Below are 16,636 nucleotides of genomic sequence, written 5' to 3' on the forward strand. Positions count from 1 at the left end.
ACACAGGCCATCATGATTAAGGCCTGTTAGCGTGCCCCAAAATGGGGAGATGAATGTGTAAGAGAATGGCCTATTGGAGGTGGGGTGTGGCAGTGGGCACCCTGAGACTCGCCAGACCTTGGCCAGGGGATACTTTGAGGTAGGTGGGGCTATTAGTCTAAACCTGAGAAGTTAGGTTGATTATTGGCTTGCTGTGCATGTCCATCACCAGAGACAGCCAATCAATTATATGCCAGGCCTGACCCCGCAGATCAGAGGACAGAAAGTAGGGAATGTGATAAAAAGTTTCCCTGTTAGTATTTGTGCTTATTGAGGAGTTTGAGCCTGGTTGGGTCAGGGCCAAGAGGTGGAGGAGGGGGAGCTGTACCAGGCTCACATTCCTTCAGGGCAGAACCGTGTACTTTAGAAACTGCCCACTTCCCCATTTGGGTTGTTTTGCCATTCGGAGCTAACAAATGGGAAGTTTTGGGCACTAACAGCGTGGGGCACATGGTAGCCCCTCAGTGAGTGGTCATTTCATCCCCCAGAACTGTGGTAAAAGTTCAGGCCTGTTCAACTGTGGTAAGGGGAACCAGGAAGACAGCCTGGAGGAGGTGGCAGGAAGCTGAAACTGGGGGCGTGAGGTCACGTGCCCGCTGTGAACAGCTCTCCTCTCCTGCACAGGGCCGGCATTTGTTCGAGTGAGAGATGGAGCCCTCTACCAGAGCTGCCTTCTGCTGAAACCTTAGAGGGTTTCGTGTATTCGTTTCATAAGAGATACTATTTCTTTGTAGTAATGATAGCCTTTAGTGTGCTTTCTGCCTGCCAGGCCCTCTTCGATCTGCTTCACGTGCTGTTGTTCAGTCAATAATGCCCAACTCTGCGGCCTCATGGACTGCAGCACGCCAGGCTTCCCTGTCCTTCCCCATCTCCCAGAGCTTGCTCAAACTCACGTCCATTGAGTCAGTGATGCCATCCAACCATCTCACCTTCTGTTGCCCCCTTCTCCTGTCCTCAGTCTCTCCCAGCATCAGGGTCTTTCCCAGTGAGATAGCTCTTTGCATCAGGTAGCCAACTATTGTAGCTTCAGCTTCAGTCCTTCCAATGAACATTCAGGGTTGATATCCTTTAGGATGAACTGGTTTGATCTCCTTGAAGTCCAAGGGACTCTCAAAGAGTCTTCTCCAGCACTACAGTTCGAAAGCATCAGTACTTTGGTGCTCAGCCTTCTTTATGGTCCAACTCTCACATCTGTACATGTGGAAACTACTGGAAAAACTATAGCTTCATATGTAATAACTACTTTAATCCTCTTCATAACAATACTGTGAAGTAGGGACATTATTATTCCATTTGACAGATGGAAGAAGTGAGTCCCCAAGAGGTTCAGTAGATTCCTCAAGGTCAGGCAGTGAGTCAGTGGTAGCAGCAGGAGGGCACTAGAGTCCATTCTGTAACCCCCAGGCTCCGCCACCTTTGTGGGGAGATCTGGTTCTTCCTCCTTCACCCCTCACTGATACACCATGGGGCCCCAGATAAGCCCCTGCCCTGCTCTGTCTCCCTTTCCTTCTCTGGGAAGCAGAAAGTCTTCTCGCCTGGTGACTTCCCAGAGCCGTTGTAAAGCCAGGCTGACTGTCCATAGCCCTGTACAGACTGCTCTGGGAGAAAATGGGACCTGGTGCAGCCTTCTGGGGACAGATATTCTGAGCTGGGTGCTCTGCATCTTGCCCCCTGGAGCAGGGCAGGGTGGGCGGTCCTCTCAGCCCCGCCAACAGATCCACAATTGGACTCACAAGCCCCTTGAAATCTCCTCAGAGAGCAGGGATTGGAGACACTAATGACGATTCCAGGAGAGAAACCCCTTCCTCTTAAAGTAAACTCATGCAGAGAAAATCATAAACTAAGCATGCAATTTATACCCCGGCCAAGGCCCTCAGAGCTTAAACATATTCTTCTGGGCTATTTATGCTGCTGCTGCTAAGTCACTCCGTCGTGTCCTACTCTGTGCGACCCCGTAGACGGCAGCCCACCAGGCTCCCCCGTCCCTGGGATTCCCAGGCAAGAACACTGGAGTGGGTTGCCATTTCCTCCTCCAATGCATGAAAGTAAAGTCGCTCAGTCGTGCCCGACTCTTAGCGACCCCATGGACTGCAGCCCACCAGGCTCCCCCGTCCCTGGGATTCTCCAGGCAAGAACACTGGAGTGGGTTGCCATTTCCTCCTCCAATGCATGAAAGTAAAGTCGCTCAGTCGTGCCCGACTCTTAGCGACCCCATGGACTGCAGCCCACCAGGCTCCTCTGACCATGGGATTCTCCAGGCAAGAGTACTGGAGTGGGTTGCCATTGCCTTCTATTTATAGTCCTGGAGAAATTAGAATTTTTCTGGGTAATGGGAGCACTAGTAGATTACAGCTGGTCAGGATCGGCCAAAGACTGGCCTGGGAGTGGGAACCATGGAACCTTCTGGTGCGGGGCTCCACATTTCCCAGTCTCTCCTCCCTGACCCAGCCTGGGCAGGTGGGAGCAGAGAGAAGGGCTAGAGAGGAGCCTCTTCACCAAGGGCCAAATAAGATCTCTCTATGACCTGAATGGGGATGAGGCCAACTGCCTGGGACCCTGATAGTTGAGAAGTGAGTTCCCCTACTTCAAGGCTATCATTTCACAAACGCTGGAAGTGAGGCTCAGAGAGGGGCAGTAACTTATCGAATGTCACACAGCTAGTGGGGCCCAGGTGAGCTCTGGTGTCCTGGCCCATGCATCAGCATTCCCACAGTAAACCTCAGCACAAGACCTGAGAAGTTAGCTGGAGACACTCCTTGGGGGGAGACGGTGGGAATTCAGCATCCCAGTCTGTGCACCAGAGCAGATATCCCCAACGAGGGTTCCTGAGTAGTGAAGACATGTCCTGGGGACTCCGAGAGCCCAGATTCCCTTCCCTCACATTCAAGGCTGCCAATGTCCCACTTTTAAAAATATATTTATTTGACTGCATCGGATCTTAGTTGTGGCATGTGGGATCTAGTTCCCTGACCAGAGATCGAACCTGGGCCCCCTGCATTGGGAGCACAGAGTCTTAACTGCTGGACCACCAGGGAAGTCCCCCAACAGCCTTTTGAAATATCTCCCTTACCCCTCCTTACAACAGACTCCCTCCTCCTGCTACCCCTAGAACATTCCCAGCTCCCATACTCCTCTGCACTCTTGTTCACACCCTTCCCACCTAGACTGCCGTTAACCCCACTTCCTCTGATTAACTGAATTCTTCCACCCCTCAAAGCCTCTAAAGTCCCCATTATTGGTAGCCCTGTGACTTGCCCTCATTCTTAATGCCTTACTAGAGCTAACAGCCCACCCAAGGAGGTCTGGCGCAGTGGATCCTGTAGAGTGTCACCCAGATACACGATTCAGGATGAAGGCGTGCAGTTTCCTCCCAACTTCAGGAAACTTAGTAGCTCCCAGATGAGTCTCTCTGCAGAAATTGCCTTCCATCAAAGAGCACAGATTCCCCTGAAGTCATGCCCCCTTCCCCGGGGCAGTGGATACCAATGATTGGTCAGGGGTATGGAGCCTCTCTCTCCCTTTCCCCTGGCAGGACAATTCTAAGGGCCAACCAGCTCCAGAGCTTCCTAGCAGAACAGCTGAGGCTATTGTTGCAACTGTACCAGAGTTCAATTTCTGTCTGTCCTTCCTCCTTCCCTTTCCCCTCGTAGGGATTGTTCTCAAGAGCCCACTAGTCTCCATTTCAGAGAATGTTTTCCAAGGAAACTGGTTGCCAATGCTAAAAACAGAATGGTTAAGCAGCCAGCTTGGCTTCAAATAGAAATCAACCATAGTTAGCTCTGTGACCTGCAATGATGCTGAGGCTCTAGTTCCTATCTCTTGAGGATATTGTGAAGATTAAATGAACTGATGGTACCTGATATTGAGAAAGTGCTTAATACATATTAGCTGTTATTATTTACATTTAACTTCTTTGAGGTTTGGGTAAATGAAAATAGGCTATTGTTATCTGCTTCAGGGGGTTCCTGGTAAGAATCAAATAAGGTTGAGAAGCAAAGGGTTAAATTTTGTGCCGGTGTGACCTAATAGAGGTTCAGGGGTCAAATTCCTTGAGGGCTTTGCCCACTCTAGAGCAGTGGTCTGGAGGCCTGACCCCTCCCCCAACTGGTGAGAATCATTGTATTGCTTTCCTATCACTGCGGTAGCAAATTAGCACAGTAGTGGCTTCAAACAAAACAAAAGTGCTACCTTAACATTTCTGTAGGTTGGAAGTCTGGTATGGGTCTCACAGGACTAAAGTCAAGGTGTCATCTGGCTGTATTCCGTTCTGGTGCCTCTAGGGGAGAATCCATTTTCTGCTCATTTGGATTTTTGGCAAACTTCAGTTCCTAGGATTGTGGGACTGAGATTCCCATTTTCTTGCTAGTTGTAAAATGAAGCCTCTGGCTTCCTGTGTGTGTGTGTGTGTGCGCGCGCGCGCGCGCGTGCGTGCGTGCAAGCGCTCAGTTGCTCAGTCACGTCTGACTCTTTGTGACCCTATAGACTATAGCTTGCCGGGTTCCTCTGTCCATGGAATTTTCCAGGCAAGAAGACTGGCTTCTAGAAACCCCTGCATTCCTTGGCTTGTGGCCCCATTCCTCTGTCTTCAAAGTCAATGCAGGCAGGTGGAGGACTTCTCAAGGCTATCTTTTTAGTTATCTTCTACCCTTAAGGACTTACACGATCAATTTGGGCCACCCTAGCTAATCAAAGACACGCTCCATCTCAAAGTCCTTAATCATGACTGCAAAGTCCCTTTTGCCATGTACGGTAACATATTCACAGGTTTCAGGAATTAGAACATGGAGAGGGGGGCAGGGGGGAGGCATTATTCTGCCTAATAGCCACTCATCATGGGGCACCTTCTGACCCAAAATCCCCCTCCTCCCTTTCCAGGGGGAGGTCTGTGCAGCTCCCTGTGCGGCGGGGACCTATGGCTCCAACTGCTCGTCTGTCTGCAGCTGTAACAACGGTGGCACCTGCTCCCCAGTTGATGGCTCCTGCACCTGCAAGGAGGGTAATGTGCCTGCTTTCCCATCCCATCCCCTCAGATGTGCACACAGAAGTTGCCCAGGTGGGCTGCCAGCTGCCCACCCACCCACATGCAGAGTCAGGGAGCCTGTATGTCAGGTTCCAGCCAAGGAGACTCATGCCCGGGACTTCAACAGCAGGAATGTAATAAAAGCGATTTGTTACCAGGGTGTTAGAAGAGCTGCAGAGACATGCAAGGGAATGTGAGCAACGCAGAAATTTCTAGCTTCTCTCACAGTTGCTACCACTTCTAGGGTGAGAGGGACGAAGGGAGAAAGTGGAGTTCCCAGAGCCTGTGAGTGAGGGCCACCTGGTAGGGACTGAGACAGGGGCAGAGCAGCTGCAAGATGGTGCTGGAGTACTGAGACAGCCGCCCCCAGAGGCCCTGCTCACAGCAGAGAAAGAAGAGAAGATGCCTGTGCCTCTCCTGCCCCCGCCCTCCCACCACTGGCCAGGTCTCCCGCTGGCAAGCCCACCTGAGAGCAGCCGCTGGGGTCAGCCCCCTGAGACACAGAACAGGTGAAGAGGGGAAATGGATCTGAGGGGACACAGGCCAGTAAGCAGCCTCAGAATGGGAAACCAGCCTGTTCCCAAGCACAGGGCCCTGTGATAAGCTTCCTGAGTCTGCCCTGGGCACAGAGAGGACCCCCACCTCTTGATGCCCTATTGATGCCCAGTTCAGGTGGGACTATCCACCTATAGCAAGAACAGAAAGAACCAGCAGGCAGGAGAGTCAGCTTCTAGCCCCTGTGCTCTCAACAGCCATGCTGTGGTTCCGAGTGGACTCAGCAGGTGGGATGCGTGCTCTACCCAGCTACCAGAGAAGGGGTGGTTTGGGTACATTGTCTTGTACAGAGCCGGGGGAAGTGGGCAGAAAACTGTGCTGACATGTGACAGAGAGGTGACAGCCTTGTTCCTTCCCCTCAGGGTGGCAGGGCCTCGACTGCACCCTGCCGTGTCCCAGTGGGACGTGGGGCCTGAACTGCAATGAGAGCTGCGCCTGTGCCAATGGGGCGGCCTGTAGCCCCACAGATGGCTCCTGCTCCTGCACCCCTGGCTGGCTGGGGGACACCTGTGAACTGCCCTGCCCGGTGAGCGTGGGGCGGGAAAGGATGGGGGTGACTCAGCAGCCCCTCAGACCTTTTCCCTGTGGTTTTGTTGTCCACAGATGTACAGAGAAGAGCACTGGACCAGGTGATGGAACACCCAGATTTAGATCTCAGCCCCAGTTCTAACCTCTCGGTCCTATTTTCAGCCTCAGCCCTCTCATCTGTAAAATGGTAGATACTGGGGATATGCTGATGTGGAGTCACTTTCCCCAGGGTGCTCTTGGTAACCATTATCGACTCTGGCACAGTTAACCTGAGCCCAGATGCAACTCCAGAATCCTTCATGACACAGCTCTACAGGACAGCCCTTCCTAATCCATGAGAGTTGCCAGAGTTGATAATGGCTAAGTTTCTTTCTAACTCCAACGGCCTGTAATTTTATGATCAAGGTGTGGGAGGATTAAACCAAGCATTATCCAGCAGTAACCACCTTCACTTACTCTCTGGATCTTAGTCTATGATACAAATAAATTAAACAAACTGATGGTCTATTGAATGAGTCCTACAGTCCTGGGTTCCAATCCTGGCTTTGCTTCATCCTAGCTATGTTGCCTGGAGCATGTTACTTCACCTCATCTTTAAATTTTGAATATAATGAAACCATCTCATAGACTTCTTGTGAAGATTAAGAGAGATGAGTTAAATAAGACTCTTGATAGCTAATAACGTTTGAGCACACAACAAACATCGATTGCCACCTTCTTACCCAGTAACAAAGAATAAATTATAATCCTTCTTTATATGTGATCAATGTTCTAAAACTGGCAAAGTGCATTTTCATCTCCAATGTTAGTTAATGATCATTATAGCTCTCTGAGAAGTAGGAAAGGACTATCACTTCCCTCCTTCCAAACTGCGTACTTTGCATAATGCAGCCAAGAAAATTTTGGGAATGACTTCATTGAATCCCCAATTATAAAAACGTGCCTTCACTTTGCCCCGGCCCCAGTTTCTCTGCATCCTTGCTGGGTAGCGGCTCAGTTTTGTCATCAAAATCCCACAGAAGTGTGAGAACCTCTGGGGGTCTAGATCTCACCATTTCTGTCTCCACAGGATGGCACATTTGGGCTGAACTGCAGTGAACGCTGTGACTGCAGCCACGCCGATGGCTGCGACCCCGTGACAGGCCACTGCTGCTGCCTGGCCGGATGGACAGGTAACCCCCTCAACCACACCACCTTCCAGGTCCTGGGAAACTGAGCTTTTGGTGTTCTGCTGCCTTTTCTTGACTTTTCCTTCTTTTCTCCTTCACTTTCTCTTTTTATTTCCTAGGAATGCATCTTTCCTTTATCTCCTCTGGGCTTCGGTTCTCCATTCCATTCAAATTAACAAACGTTAATTGAACACCTGTTTTGTACAGACTCTTTTCGAAGGGCTGGGGACAGACCAGTTTTTAACAAGTCAGACAAAAGTGTGGGTGCTCAGTCTGTGCTTACAGAGGATATGGTGGAGACAGACAAGAAACTCTCACCTTTGCCCAGGCTTAGACTCCTGGTCCCTACATGTGTCCTGGCAGTCCACCCCCTAAATATACTGCAAATCCATCCATTTTTCACCAGCCACCGTCACTCTCCTTGTACACTGAGCACCATCCCTCACCCGGCACTGCCTTGGCCTCCTTCTTGCCTCTGGGCCTCCCCTTTTGTCCAGCTGCCCCTACTCTGAACATGGTGACCAGATGCGTTCACGTCACACTGAGCCTCAGAATGCCTCAATGGCATCCCATGGCATTTATCCAGGCGCCTTCCAGTGACCTGGGGTCCACGTGGTCTGGCCCTCCCTAACTCCTCCACCTCTCTTATGCCCCTCCCATCGCTCACTTTACTTCAGCCACGTGGGCCAACTGTCTCCCTGCCTCCAGGCATCGAATGTGCATTCCCTCTGCCTGGATCACTCTTTCTCCTTCTCTTTACCTGATAATATCATCTCATCCATCATATTTCAACTTAAAGATGACTTCCTCTGGGAAGGCTCTATGCTCGGATACCACCACCTCTGCAACCTGGCCAAGATTATGAAAGAACTCCTTTAATTAATTCTCAGAATACCCTACAGTATTTTAATTCTCAGAATACCCTAACAGCAGTACTTACTTCAATTGTCACTGAACTCTGATTGAGTAACTATTTGTTTATTATCTGCCTCCCACATTGACCATCAGTTCTGTGCAGGCAGGGACCGATCCGCCTTGTTCACCACGGTATTCAGTGACTGTCACACACAGAGAAATGGTTAAGGACACAGAGCTGGAGCCAGGCCACCTTGGACAAGTCCTTTAACCTCTCAGGGCCTGAATCTTCCATCCATAAGATGCAGATAATAATAATCCTTATAACTACAGGGTCCTTTGGAAGTTTAGATGAGTTAATACCTGTAAGTGCTAACAGCACCTGGCACAATAGTAGGTGTTCAGTAAGTGTAAGCCACAGATACAATGTTAATAACATGTTGCATGAATGAACCCACTGGCCATTCCCAAGGTGGTGGACAGCAAGGAGTGAAAACTACAGGCGTTTTCAAAGATAAGAATTCACACCAGGCTGCTCAACAACCTCTGTTCTCCACAGCCAGAAAGTCAAGGCCTAGGGGCATTGCTTCCTCTGTAGCATCTTCAATCTGACCCCCTTGTCCTGCCCGTTAGTACAAAGCTAGACTCCACCCTGGTTACCAACACCCTACACTCTTGGCTAGAGTCAAATGGAAATCCACTTTAATTTTTTATTGCCTTAATTTTGAGTGAACTGATAAGATTTTAATGACATCTGGTGCTTAAAAATTCTGTCTTTGATGGATAACCTTTCAGCAAGGTCTCTGCTGTTCTAAAACTAATTTCCCCAAACATGGTCCTGAAGTCATTTCAAAGGAGCAATTGATGTCCTGAAATTTGTTCAAGTAGAAGAAAACCAAGGAAAGATAGGGAGGGCTTGGGGTACAGGCCCAGCCTCCTACTCAGCGAGCCCTCCCCACCTACCCCTGACCACCTAGCTCCTGGCATACTACTCGTCCCTTGAGTCAACACTTTTTAGAAATTATCATCATTTTGGCTGCACTGGGTCTTCATTGCTGTGTGTGGACTCTTCTTTGCAGCGTGTGAACTCTCTGTTGCAGCACAGGCTTTCTCTAGTTGAGACGCGTGGGCTTAGTTGCCCTGCAGCATGCAGGATCTTAGTTCCTGAACCAGGGGCCAAACCTCCCATGTCCCCTGCATTGCAAGCTGGGTTCCTAACCACTGGCCCACCGGGAAGTCCCTCAACACTTGTTTTTCTTTGCTTTAAGCAAGTACATGTCTTCTCCCCTCACCCCCAGTTAGCCACAGGCTTCTTGACTGCCATGACGTCTAATTCACCTTGCCTTGTACATAGTAGCTGCTAATTCAATGTTTATTGAAATAAGTTGAAAGAAACTGGCCTGTAACCATATATGGATTTTCGCCTTGAAGTGAGGAGACCTTGATAATGATCTGCTCCTATCTCCTCCTGCTACACAGGAGGAAAAGGAGCTGTCCAAGGTCTCAGGACATTACTGCTAACAGGAGGCACAGGATTGCACTGTAAAGGGGAACCATTTCTTCATTCAACTAGCATTTATTGACCCAAACCATCACCAAGTCTTTATTTGGCAGCTATCATGTGGCTGGCCCTGAACTAGGCCCAGGAGTAAATGGCAGAATAATAGACCCTGGGCACCTATTGTGTGCCAGACACTGTCCTGGGTGCTAGAGATGCAGAAATGATGATGATGGTTTCCTGCCTATTGGGAGGACCTGGATAAAGAGTCAGAAGTGTCAATAAACCATGATCCCTGTCTCCCCAGGGCACATACATGAACTATTCAAATGATAGGTAGGGACAAAGCTGTATGCCACTATCAAATATATGCTTGAATCCCTGGGCAGACATCCAGGAAGGCTTCCTGGATGAGGAGGACCTAAAATATACATGAAGAATGTGGGCTGCTGAGTTGCTACTGGCCTTGTGATGTGAACTAGAGGTCACAATACATGGATTCTTAGTCTAGCTGCCCCCATCAATATAGATGTGTAGACAGCCCTGAAAAACAAAACCTTAGATTCTCTAAGGTAAAAAGGAGAGGGCCCCCAAGGGAGATTATTATCCCCAGACAGGGCCTAGAGAAGGCAGCTAACTGAAGACACCACACCTCTTCAGAAGCTGTAGTTCTGAGAGCGCGCCTCCCTTTAGGCCAAGGCCAGCTGCTCTGACCACACCAGTGCAACTGACCTTTAGATTCTTCTTTCCACTTAGGTGCCAATGTCTGACGTTCCAAGGAGGTCTTAGGACATAAAAGAACCTCAAACAAGAGCCTCACCCACGGCACCAGACCTAGACTAGAATAATTGGCAGACCCAGAACCCAGTGGGCCCTTGCAGCCATCTGCAATCTGAGCATAATCACCTTACACCTATGATTCTTAATCTCCAAAAAAAAAGGGGACACATTTTTGACATGAAAACATTTTGAGGATCCCAGACAGGAGAGTAGCTGTATTTCTAATGTCTACTGATTTGGGGAAAATATGAGAGTGACCGGCTGCCATGAGTACAGGGGTACTTTTGCATGCATTGTTTTATTAATCACAGTAATATCAGCTCATAGTGTTAGGAAAGAGCTGTATCTGCGTGTGATGCACGTGCCTTGGGCAGCCTAACAAAGAGCGCTTGATGCACAGGTGGGATCGGAGGCCCCTGTCCGACAGTGGAACTACGCCTTAATCCAGTGTGCCTCCGGAGAGCATCAGGGCCCCTCGGCCTGCAGTCCGAATCTCACATTTTCAACATCCACAGGCACAAGAATTCCTTGAGGCACATCATGGCTTTTGATTTTGGGTTTTTTCTCTTCTAATATTTATTTATTTTTAATTGATTGATGATTGCTTTACAATATTGGTTTGATTTCTGTCATACATCAACATGAATTAACCATAGGTGTACATATGTCCCCTCCCTCTTGAATCTCCCTCCCACCTCCCACCCTTTCCCACCCTCTAGGTTACTACAGAGCCCCAGTTTGAGTTCCCTGAGTCATATGGCAAATTCCCATTGGCTATCTGTTTACATATGTTCATGTATATGCATCCATGCTACTCTCTCCATTTATCTCAAACAGCTTTGTGTTTTTTCCTGCCCCAGGTTGCCCTTCAGTCCATTCATGCTATTTGCCACCTCTTGTGAACCTGAAACTCCACTGGGAGAGACCTCCATTGCAGAGTGAAATGTGACCACCGGATTCTCACTGGCATTTCCTGGGAGAATCTCCCCCCACCCCCTTCCCTCCATTGTTCAGTCGCTCAGTTGTGTCCAACTCTCTGCGACCCCACGCCAGGCTTCCCTATCCTTCACTATCTCCCGGAGTTTACACAAACTCACGTTCATTGAGTTGGTGATGCCATCCAACCATTTCATCCTCTGTTGCCCCCTTCTCCTCCTGCCCACAATCTTTCCCAGCATCAGGGTCCCTCCATACAGAGGCCAGTTTTCTGCAGAGTGGCATCAGAAGCCCCCACCCTGCTGTAGAATTGAGCTGTCACAGGAGGAAAGCCCAGGGAGGGATAGGGAGCTGGGCTGGACGGAAGCGCTGGAGGGGAATAAAGCCAGTTGATCCCCTCTCCCCCACTCTCTGCCTCTATTCTGCCCCCTCCCCTTTCCTGCCAGCCCAGGTGGGCTTGTACATTCCAGCCTGCCTCTAAATTGGTCCCACCGCTCTCCTGCTGCTGCTAGGGCCGACTCTGTTCACTGAGCCTGAATGTCTTCCTCTCACTTTCTTTCCCTTTCTCATGATCCCTGTCCTTATATCAAGCCAGACATGCTTTTTAAACTAATTCTGCTCCTCTCTGAGCCTCTGATATTCACCTTCCATGGCCAAGTTGGTCTCCGGGGCCCCATGGTCCATTCACCTTGTGCATGTCGGACTAGCAGCCTTTCTGCCTGGGAGGAAGCCCCTCCACAGAGCTGGGTATCCAGCCTCAGGCCTTTTAAAATTCCTTCTCAGCCTGCAGGCTGTAATCACCCCCAACATATATTTCCTTTCTCTCAACTCAAAAAGATTGTGTAGGCCTTGTTCTTCTTTCTGACAGATTCCATCCATCCCCCCTTAGGTCACTGTTTGTCAAACTGAAGGTCATTAAATCAGTTTGTTGGGTCACAACTAGCTTTTTTTTTTTTTTTCCTTAATGAAATAGAATACATCATAGTGCAGAGAAAATATCAGATTGCATCATAGTCAGTGACAGTAAATGTCATTTGCAGAGCACTGGTTTCTATTATTCATATGTATGCACATTTGATATAAAATACATATTACACTGAGGACTATGGTCAAAAGAATCTGAAAAGAGCCTCCCACTCTCGGGGCCACTGCCCAGGGGCTGGTTTGCTGGGGCCCTGCAAGGACCAATGCCCCCTGGACTAACATGGGTGAGCATGTAACTCACTCCTAGCTCGTGTAGCACCCCCATCATGGCACTTGCTTGCTCCGCTAACCTTTGTTCAGTCACTCAGTTGTGTCTGACTCTTTATGACCCCATGGACTGCAGCACATCACTAACCTTGGATTTCAGCTAAGATGTCAAAGGCAAAGGAGGCCTTTCATGATCTGACCCCTTCTGATTCCCACAACCTCATCTCTTGCTGTATCCCATCGAGTACTTTATGCTCCAACACACTACGCTATATTATCCTTCAAGGCATGATTCTCTCTCTTGCCTCCTGCTCTTTGCACATAGGATTTCCTTTACCTGGTCAATTCTTATTTGGTCTTCAGGACTTATACTTCAGTCATTCGCCTCTTCCTAGAAGCCCTCCCTGCCCATCCAGGCCTCTGTTTGTTCCTCCACATTTCCAGATGTGCTCGCCTCCCCAGCCCACCCCACACCCCTTTCTTAGTGCACCCTCACCACTGACTGAGTCTGTCCGGCCCACAGGCATCCACTGTGACAGCACGTGTCCCCCCGGACGCTGGGGCCCCAACTGCTCTGTGTCCTGCAGCTGTGAGAATGGCGGTTCCTGCTCCCCGGAGGACGGGAGCTGCGAGTGTGCCCCGGGCTTCCGAGGACCCCTGTGCCAGAGAGGTAAGGCTGGCCCCCTCCCCACAGACCTTGGACAGCTCTTCCTCCCTACTCCTTCCCAGCTGCAGAGAGGCTGGGCTTACAGAGTTGGCCCCCATCAAATCCCTCCCTCTAATCCCCTTTCTCCCAACCTTTTCTGTCCCCAAGTTCAGGGCCCAGCCTGACTCCCCTGTAGAAATAGGACCACCCCCACTCCTCTCTGTAGAAAGGAACAGGCCCTCCGAGGTGTGGGTGGATGCGACTCTCCTGGTACTGTTGAGAAGCCTCTCTTCTACAGTGTGGGGGACTGGACAGGTGGCCAGGCTGGCTGGTGCCCCTTGAGCTGCTGACCACCATCTCTCCTTCACCCCCAGTCTGTGCCCCCGGGTTCTATGGCCATGGCTGCACCCAGCCGTGTCCCCTCTGCGTGCACAGCAGCGGGCCCTGCCACCACGTCAGTGGCATCTGTGAGTGCCTCCCTGGATTCTCTGGAGCCCTTTGCAATCAAGGTACTCTCTCCAGGGGTGGGGAGAGGGGTGTTCGGGGAGTGGGGGGCAGGGAGACGAGGAGTCCTGGGAGGGGAGTAGAAGGCAAGAAAGGTTCAGGATTCTCATCAGGCTCTGTGGAGGCAGTTCCTCGGCTCTTCAGGGTTTGTTGTTGTTCAGTCGCTAAGTCATGTCCGACTCTTTGTAACCCTATGGACTGCAGCACACCAGGCTTCCCTGTCCTTCACTGTCTCCCGGAGTTTGCTCAAATTCGTCTGTTGGGTTGGTGATGCCATCCAACCATCTCATTCTCTGCCATCCTCTTCTCCTTTTGCCTGCAATCTTTCCCAGCATCAGGATATTTTTCAGTGAGTCAGCTTTGGGGGGCTTAGAGCTACCTTAATAAGAATTGGATATCACGGGCCATGAGAAAAAGCCATTATGCAATTGAAGGAACAGGCTCAGAGAAGGTAAAAGACTTCTCCATGGTCTCACGGCTAGCAAGTAGCAGAAGTGAAGTGAAGTCACTCAGTCGTGTCCGACTCTTTGTGACCCTGTGGACTATAGCCTACCAGGCTCTTCCGTCCATGGGATTTTCCAAGCAAGAGTACTGGAGTGGGTTGCCATTTCCTTCTCCAGGGGATCTTCCCAACCCAGGGATCAAACCCAGGTCTCCCCCACTGCAGACGCTTTACCGTCTGAGCCACTAGGGAAGTCCAGCAAGTAGCAGAGGTGAGAATCAAATTCTGACTCCAAAGCCCAGTCTAAACAGATGAAAAATGAAACAAGCATAGCTGAGGTCCACATACGAAGTGGCCGCAAATGGCTAGTGCTGCATGTCAAGTGGGAAAGGCAGAGAAGGCTGTGGGAGCTCAGAGGAGATGGTTCTGGCTTCACTGGAGATGGCAACTTCCCAGCCCTTCTCTCCTCGCACTCAGGCCAACATCACTAATCCCCCACTACACGCTTTCATGTCTCAGCTGCAGAATTCACAGCACCCACTCCAGCCAACCTCTTCCACTCATTGGGAGTTGAAAGGGGAGTTAAGCTTATTGCACTGATCTGCGGTTAAAAAAAGCCCTAATTTGTGTCATATGCAAATTTCCATGATGTGGATATTCCCACCATGGCTGATTTGAAGGTACTAGTGGTTTAACCAGTTGTGAAATTCCTGAGTATTTAACAACCAAGCTGAAGGCAGAAGCTGGCTGCAGTGCCCATCATGACTTATTGCTGTCCCTGGCTTAGTCAGGCCAAGGCAGGGTGGATATGGGGGACAGCTCCATCCCGTGCTGGATTTCAACTGGGACTTAGCCTAAAAGACAGATGGAAGAAAAGCATTGTGGGTGGAGGAACCAACCTGGGCAAAGCACAGAGGGGTGGATCTGCGACTGTCCAGCTGTAGGAAGTGACAGGAGGATTCAGGGGCTGTGGGTGGCAAAGGGGACTGGGAAGGTCGTCTGGGGACTCCTGAAACGTTCTGAAGACAAGGATGCAGAATTTGTACTTTAACCTGTAAGGAGCGAAGAGATCTTTGTCTAAGGTAACCTTAGAACTAAAAGCAACTTCAAGGTCATCTATGAAAGAGTTTCATCTGGCTTCTGCTTAAATACTTCCTTTGAGAGCTCACTGCTTCCCAGGGGACCGAATCGTTTTGATGAATAATGACCACTGAGCTCGGCTATTTTTGTAAGCGTGTGGGCCGTTAATATGTATGAGTGGGAAGTTTACTCCATGATGCTTTGAGGTCATGAGAAGTTTGGAACCCCCCAGGAAATGTATGTGACAGTTTCATTTGCTTGCATCCCTCCTAGGACAGTTTAATCATAACCTGACACGTCGAGGTTTACTTATTAAACATCAGAGACCGAGCTGTCAATACAGATAGACTGGGTCTAAATTAGGACCTAAGCAGCTCGAGGAGTAACTCTCAGATCCTGCAATGTCTGATTTATCTCCCGCTGGCCTAATGAGTATTTTCCACATATAGATCTAATAGAGTTTGCTATTAATGGCAACTGCCCTGGTTAAGTCTCAAACCTTGTAAAAAATTGAACTGACAGTTTCTAATGACCGGCTTTTCAGCGAGTTACAAATTACAGACATTGCTTATGCAGAATCATTAAACATAGATTAAATATAACCAGATGTTTTCTTTTCACCAGCCCCCCCGTCTGCTCCCCCCACCCCCTTCTCTCCACCTTTCCTCTCTTTGCCTCACTCTTGATTCAGCTAAGAAGTCAACCAATTAATGCATTAGACTGATCACATTAGCAGCTCTGTGGGTGAATTTGTCAACCTTGTGTATGTGAGAAAGACTTCAAAGATAAGACTGTCTTGTTAGCGAGGATGAGTTAGTTTTAAGAACGGGGTCAGTGGAGCATCTCTGGCACCCCATTCCCCACAGAGGGCCAGGACTAGGGGATGGATTCCCCAAATCAGGTACCTCCGAGAGGCTGAACTGTTTTTCAGGAAACAGAAGCGAGAGGCTGAGCTGCAAACAGGTGATGTGCATGCCATCCTCCTGGCAGTGGACCTGCCCTGGAAGGAGCTAACGGTTTTGCTAGGGAAGAGCACAGGGGCCCAGAGCAACCAGGGTTCCCACAACCATTAACTACAGCCCAAGGCCCGTGGGCGAGGGTTATCAGCCCCATTTCAAAGATGAGGAAACAGACTTGCTCAAAGGTCCTGAGACAGTGAGTAGCAGAACTTCCTAGCTGTGGGCAAGTTACTTAGTCTCTCGATGCCTCAGTTTCCTCATCTGTAGACTTAATAGGAAGTAATAATGAACATGTATAATAATGAGAGTATTACAAGGTTAATTAATATTTGTGAAGCACTCTGAACAGTGGTACATGCAAGAGACATAGAACTGCTTATTGAATACATAAATAAAACCAGCAGCCAAAGCTTTGGCTGGCGAGCCTGGTACAC

The 16,636-nt window shown here is 49.7% G+C and overlaps 1 protein-coding gene across 12 annotated transcripts in view; it reads left to right on the forward strand.

Moving 5' to 3' along the window:
- Positions 1 to 16,636, forward strand: part of MEGF11 (multiple EGF like domains 11) — a 400,952-nt gene that overhangs the window by 352,088 nt on the left and 32,228 nt on the right. For all 12 annotated transcript variants that reach the window (XR_015135430.1, XM_086322959.1, XM_086322954.1 and 9 more), the window contains 5 exons: positions 4,915 to 5,035; positions 5,977 to 6,140; positions 7,212 to 7,314; positions 13,095 to 13,241; positions 13,592 to 13,726. Coding sequence is in view for 11 of the 12 variants with exons in the window: in XM_086322959.1 (XP_086179085.1) it covers positions 4,915 to 5,035; positions 5,977 to 6,140; positions 7,212 to 7,314; positions 13,095 to 13,241; positions 13,592 to 13,726 (670 nt within the window). In the remaining variant the exon portion in view is untranslated. The remainder of the gene's footprint in view (positions 1 to 4,914; positions 5,036 to 5,976; positions 6,141 to 7,211; positions 7,315 to 13,094; positions 13,242 to 13,591; positions 13,727 to 16,636) is intronic.

This window comes from Bos grunniens, chromosome 10 (assembly GCF_055505025.1).
Source record: "Bos grunniens cultivar Pamir isolate PY7600 chromosome 10, Bosgru_T2T1.0, whole genome shotgun sequence".
NCBI classification, from domain to species: domain Eukaryota; kingdom Metazoa; phylum Chordata; class Mammalia; order Artiodactyla; family Bovidae; genus Bos; species Bos grunniens.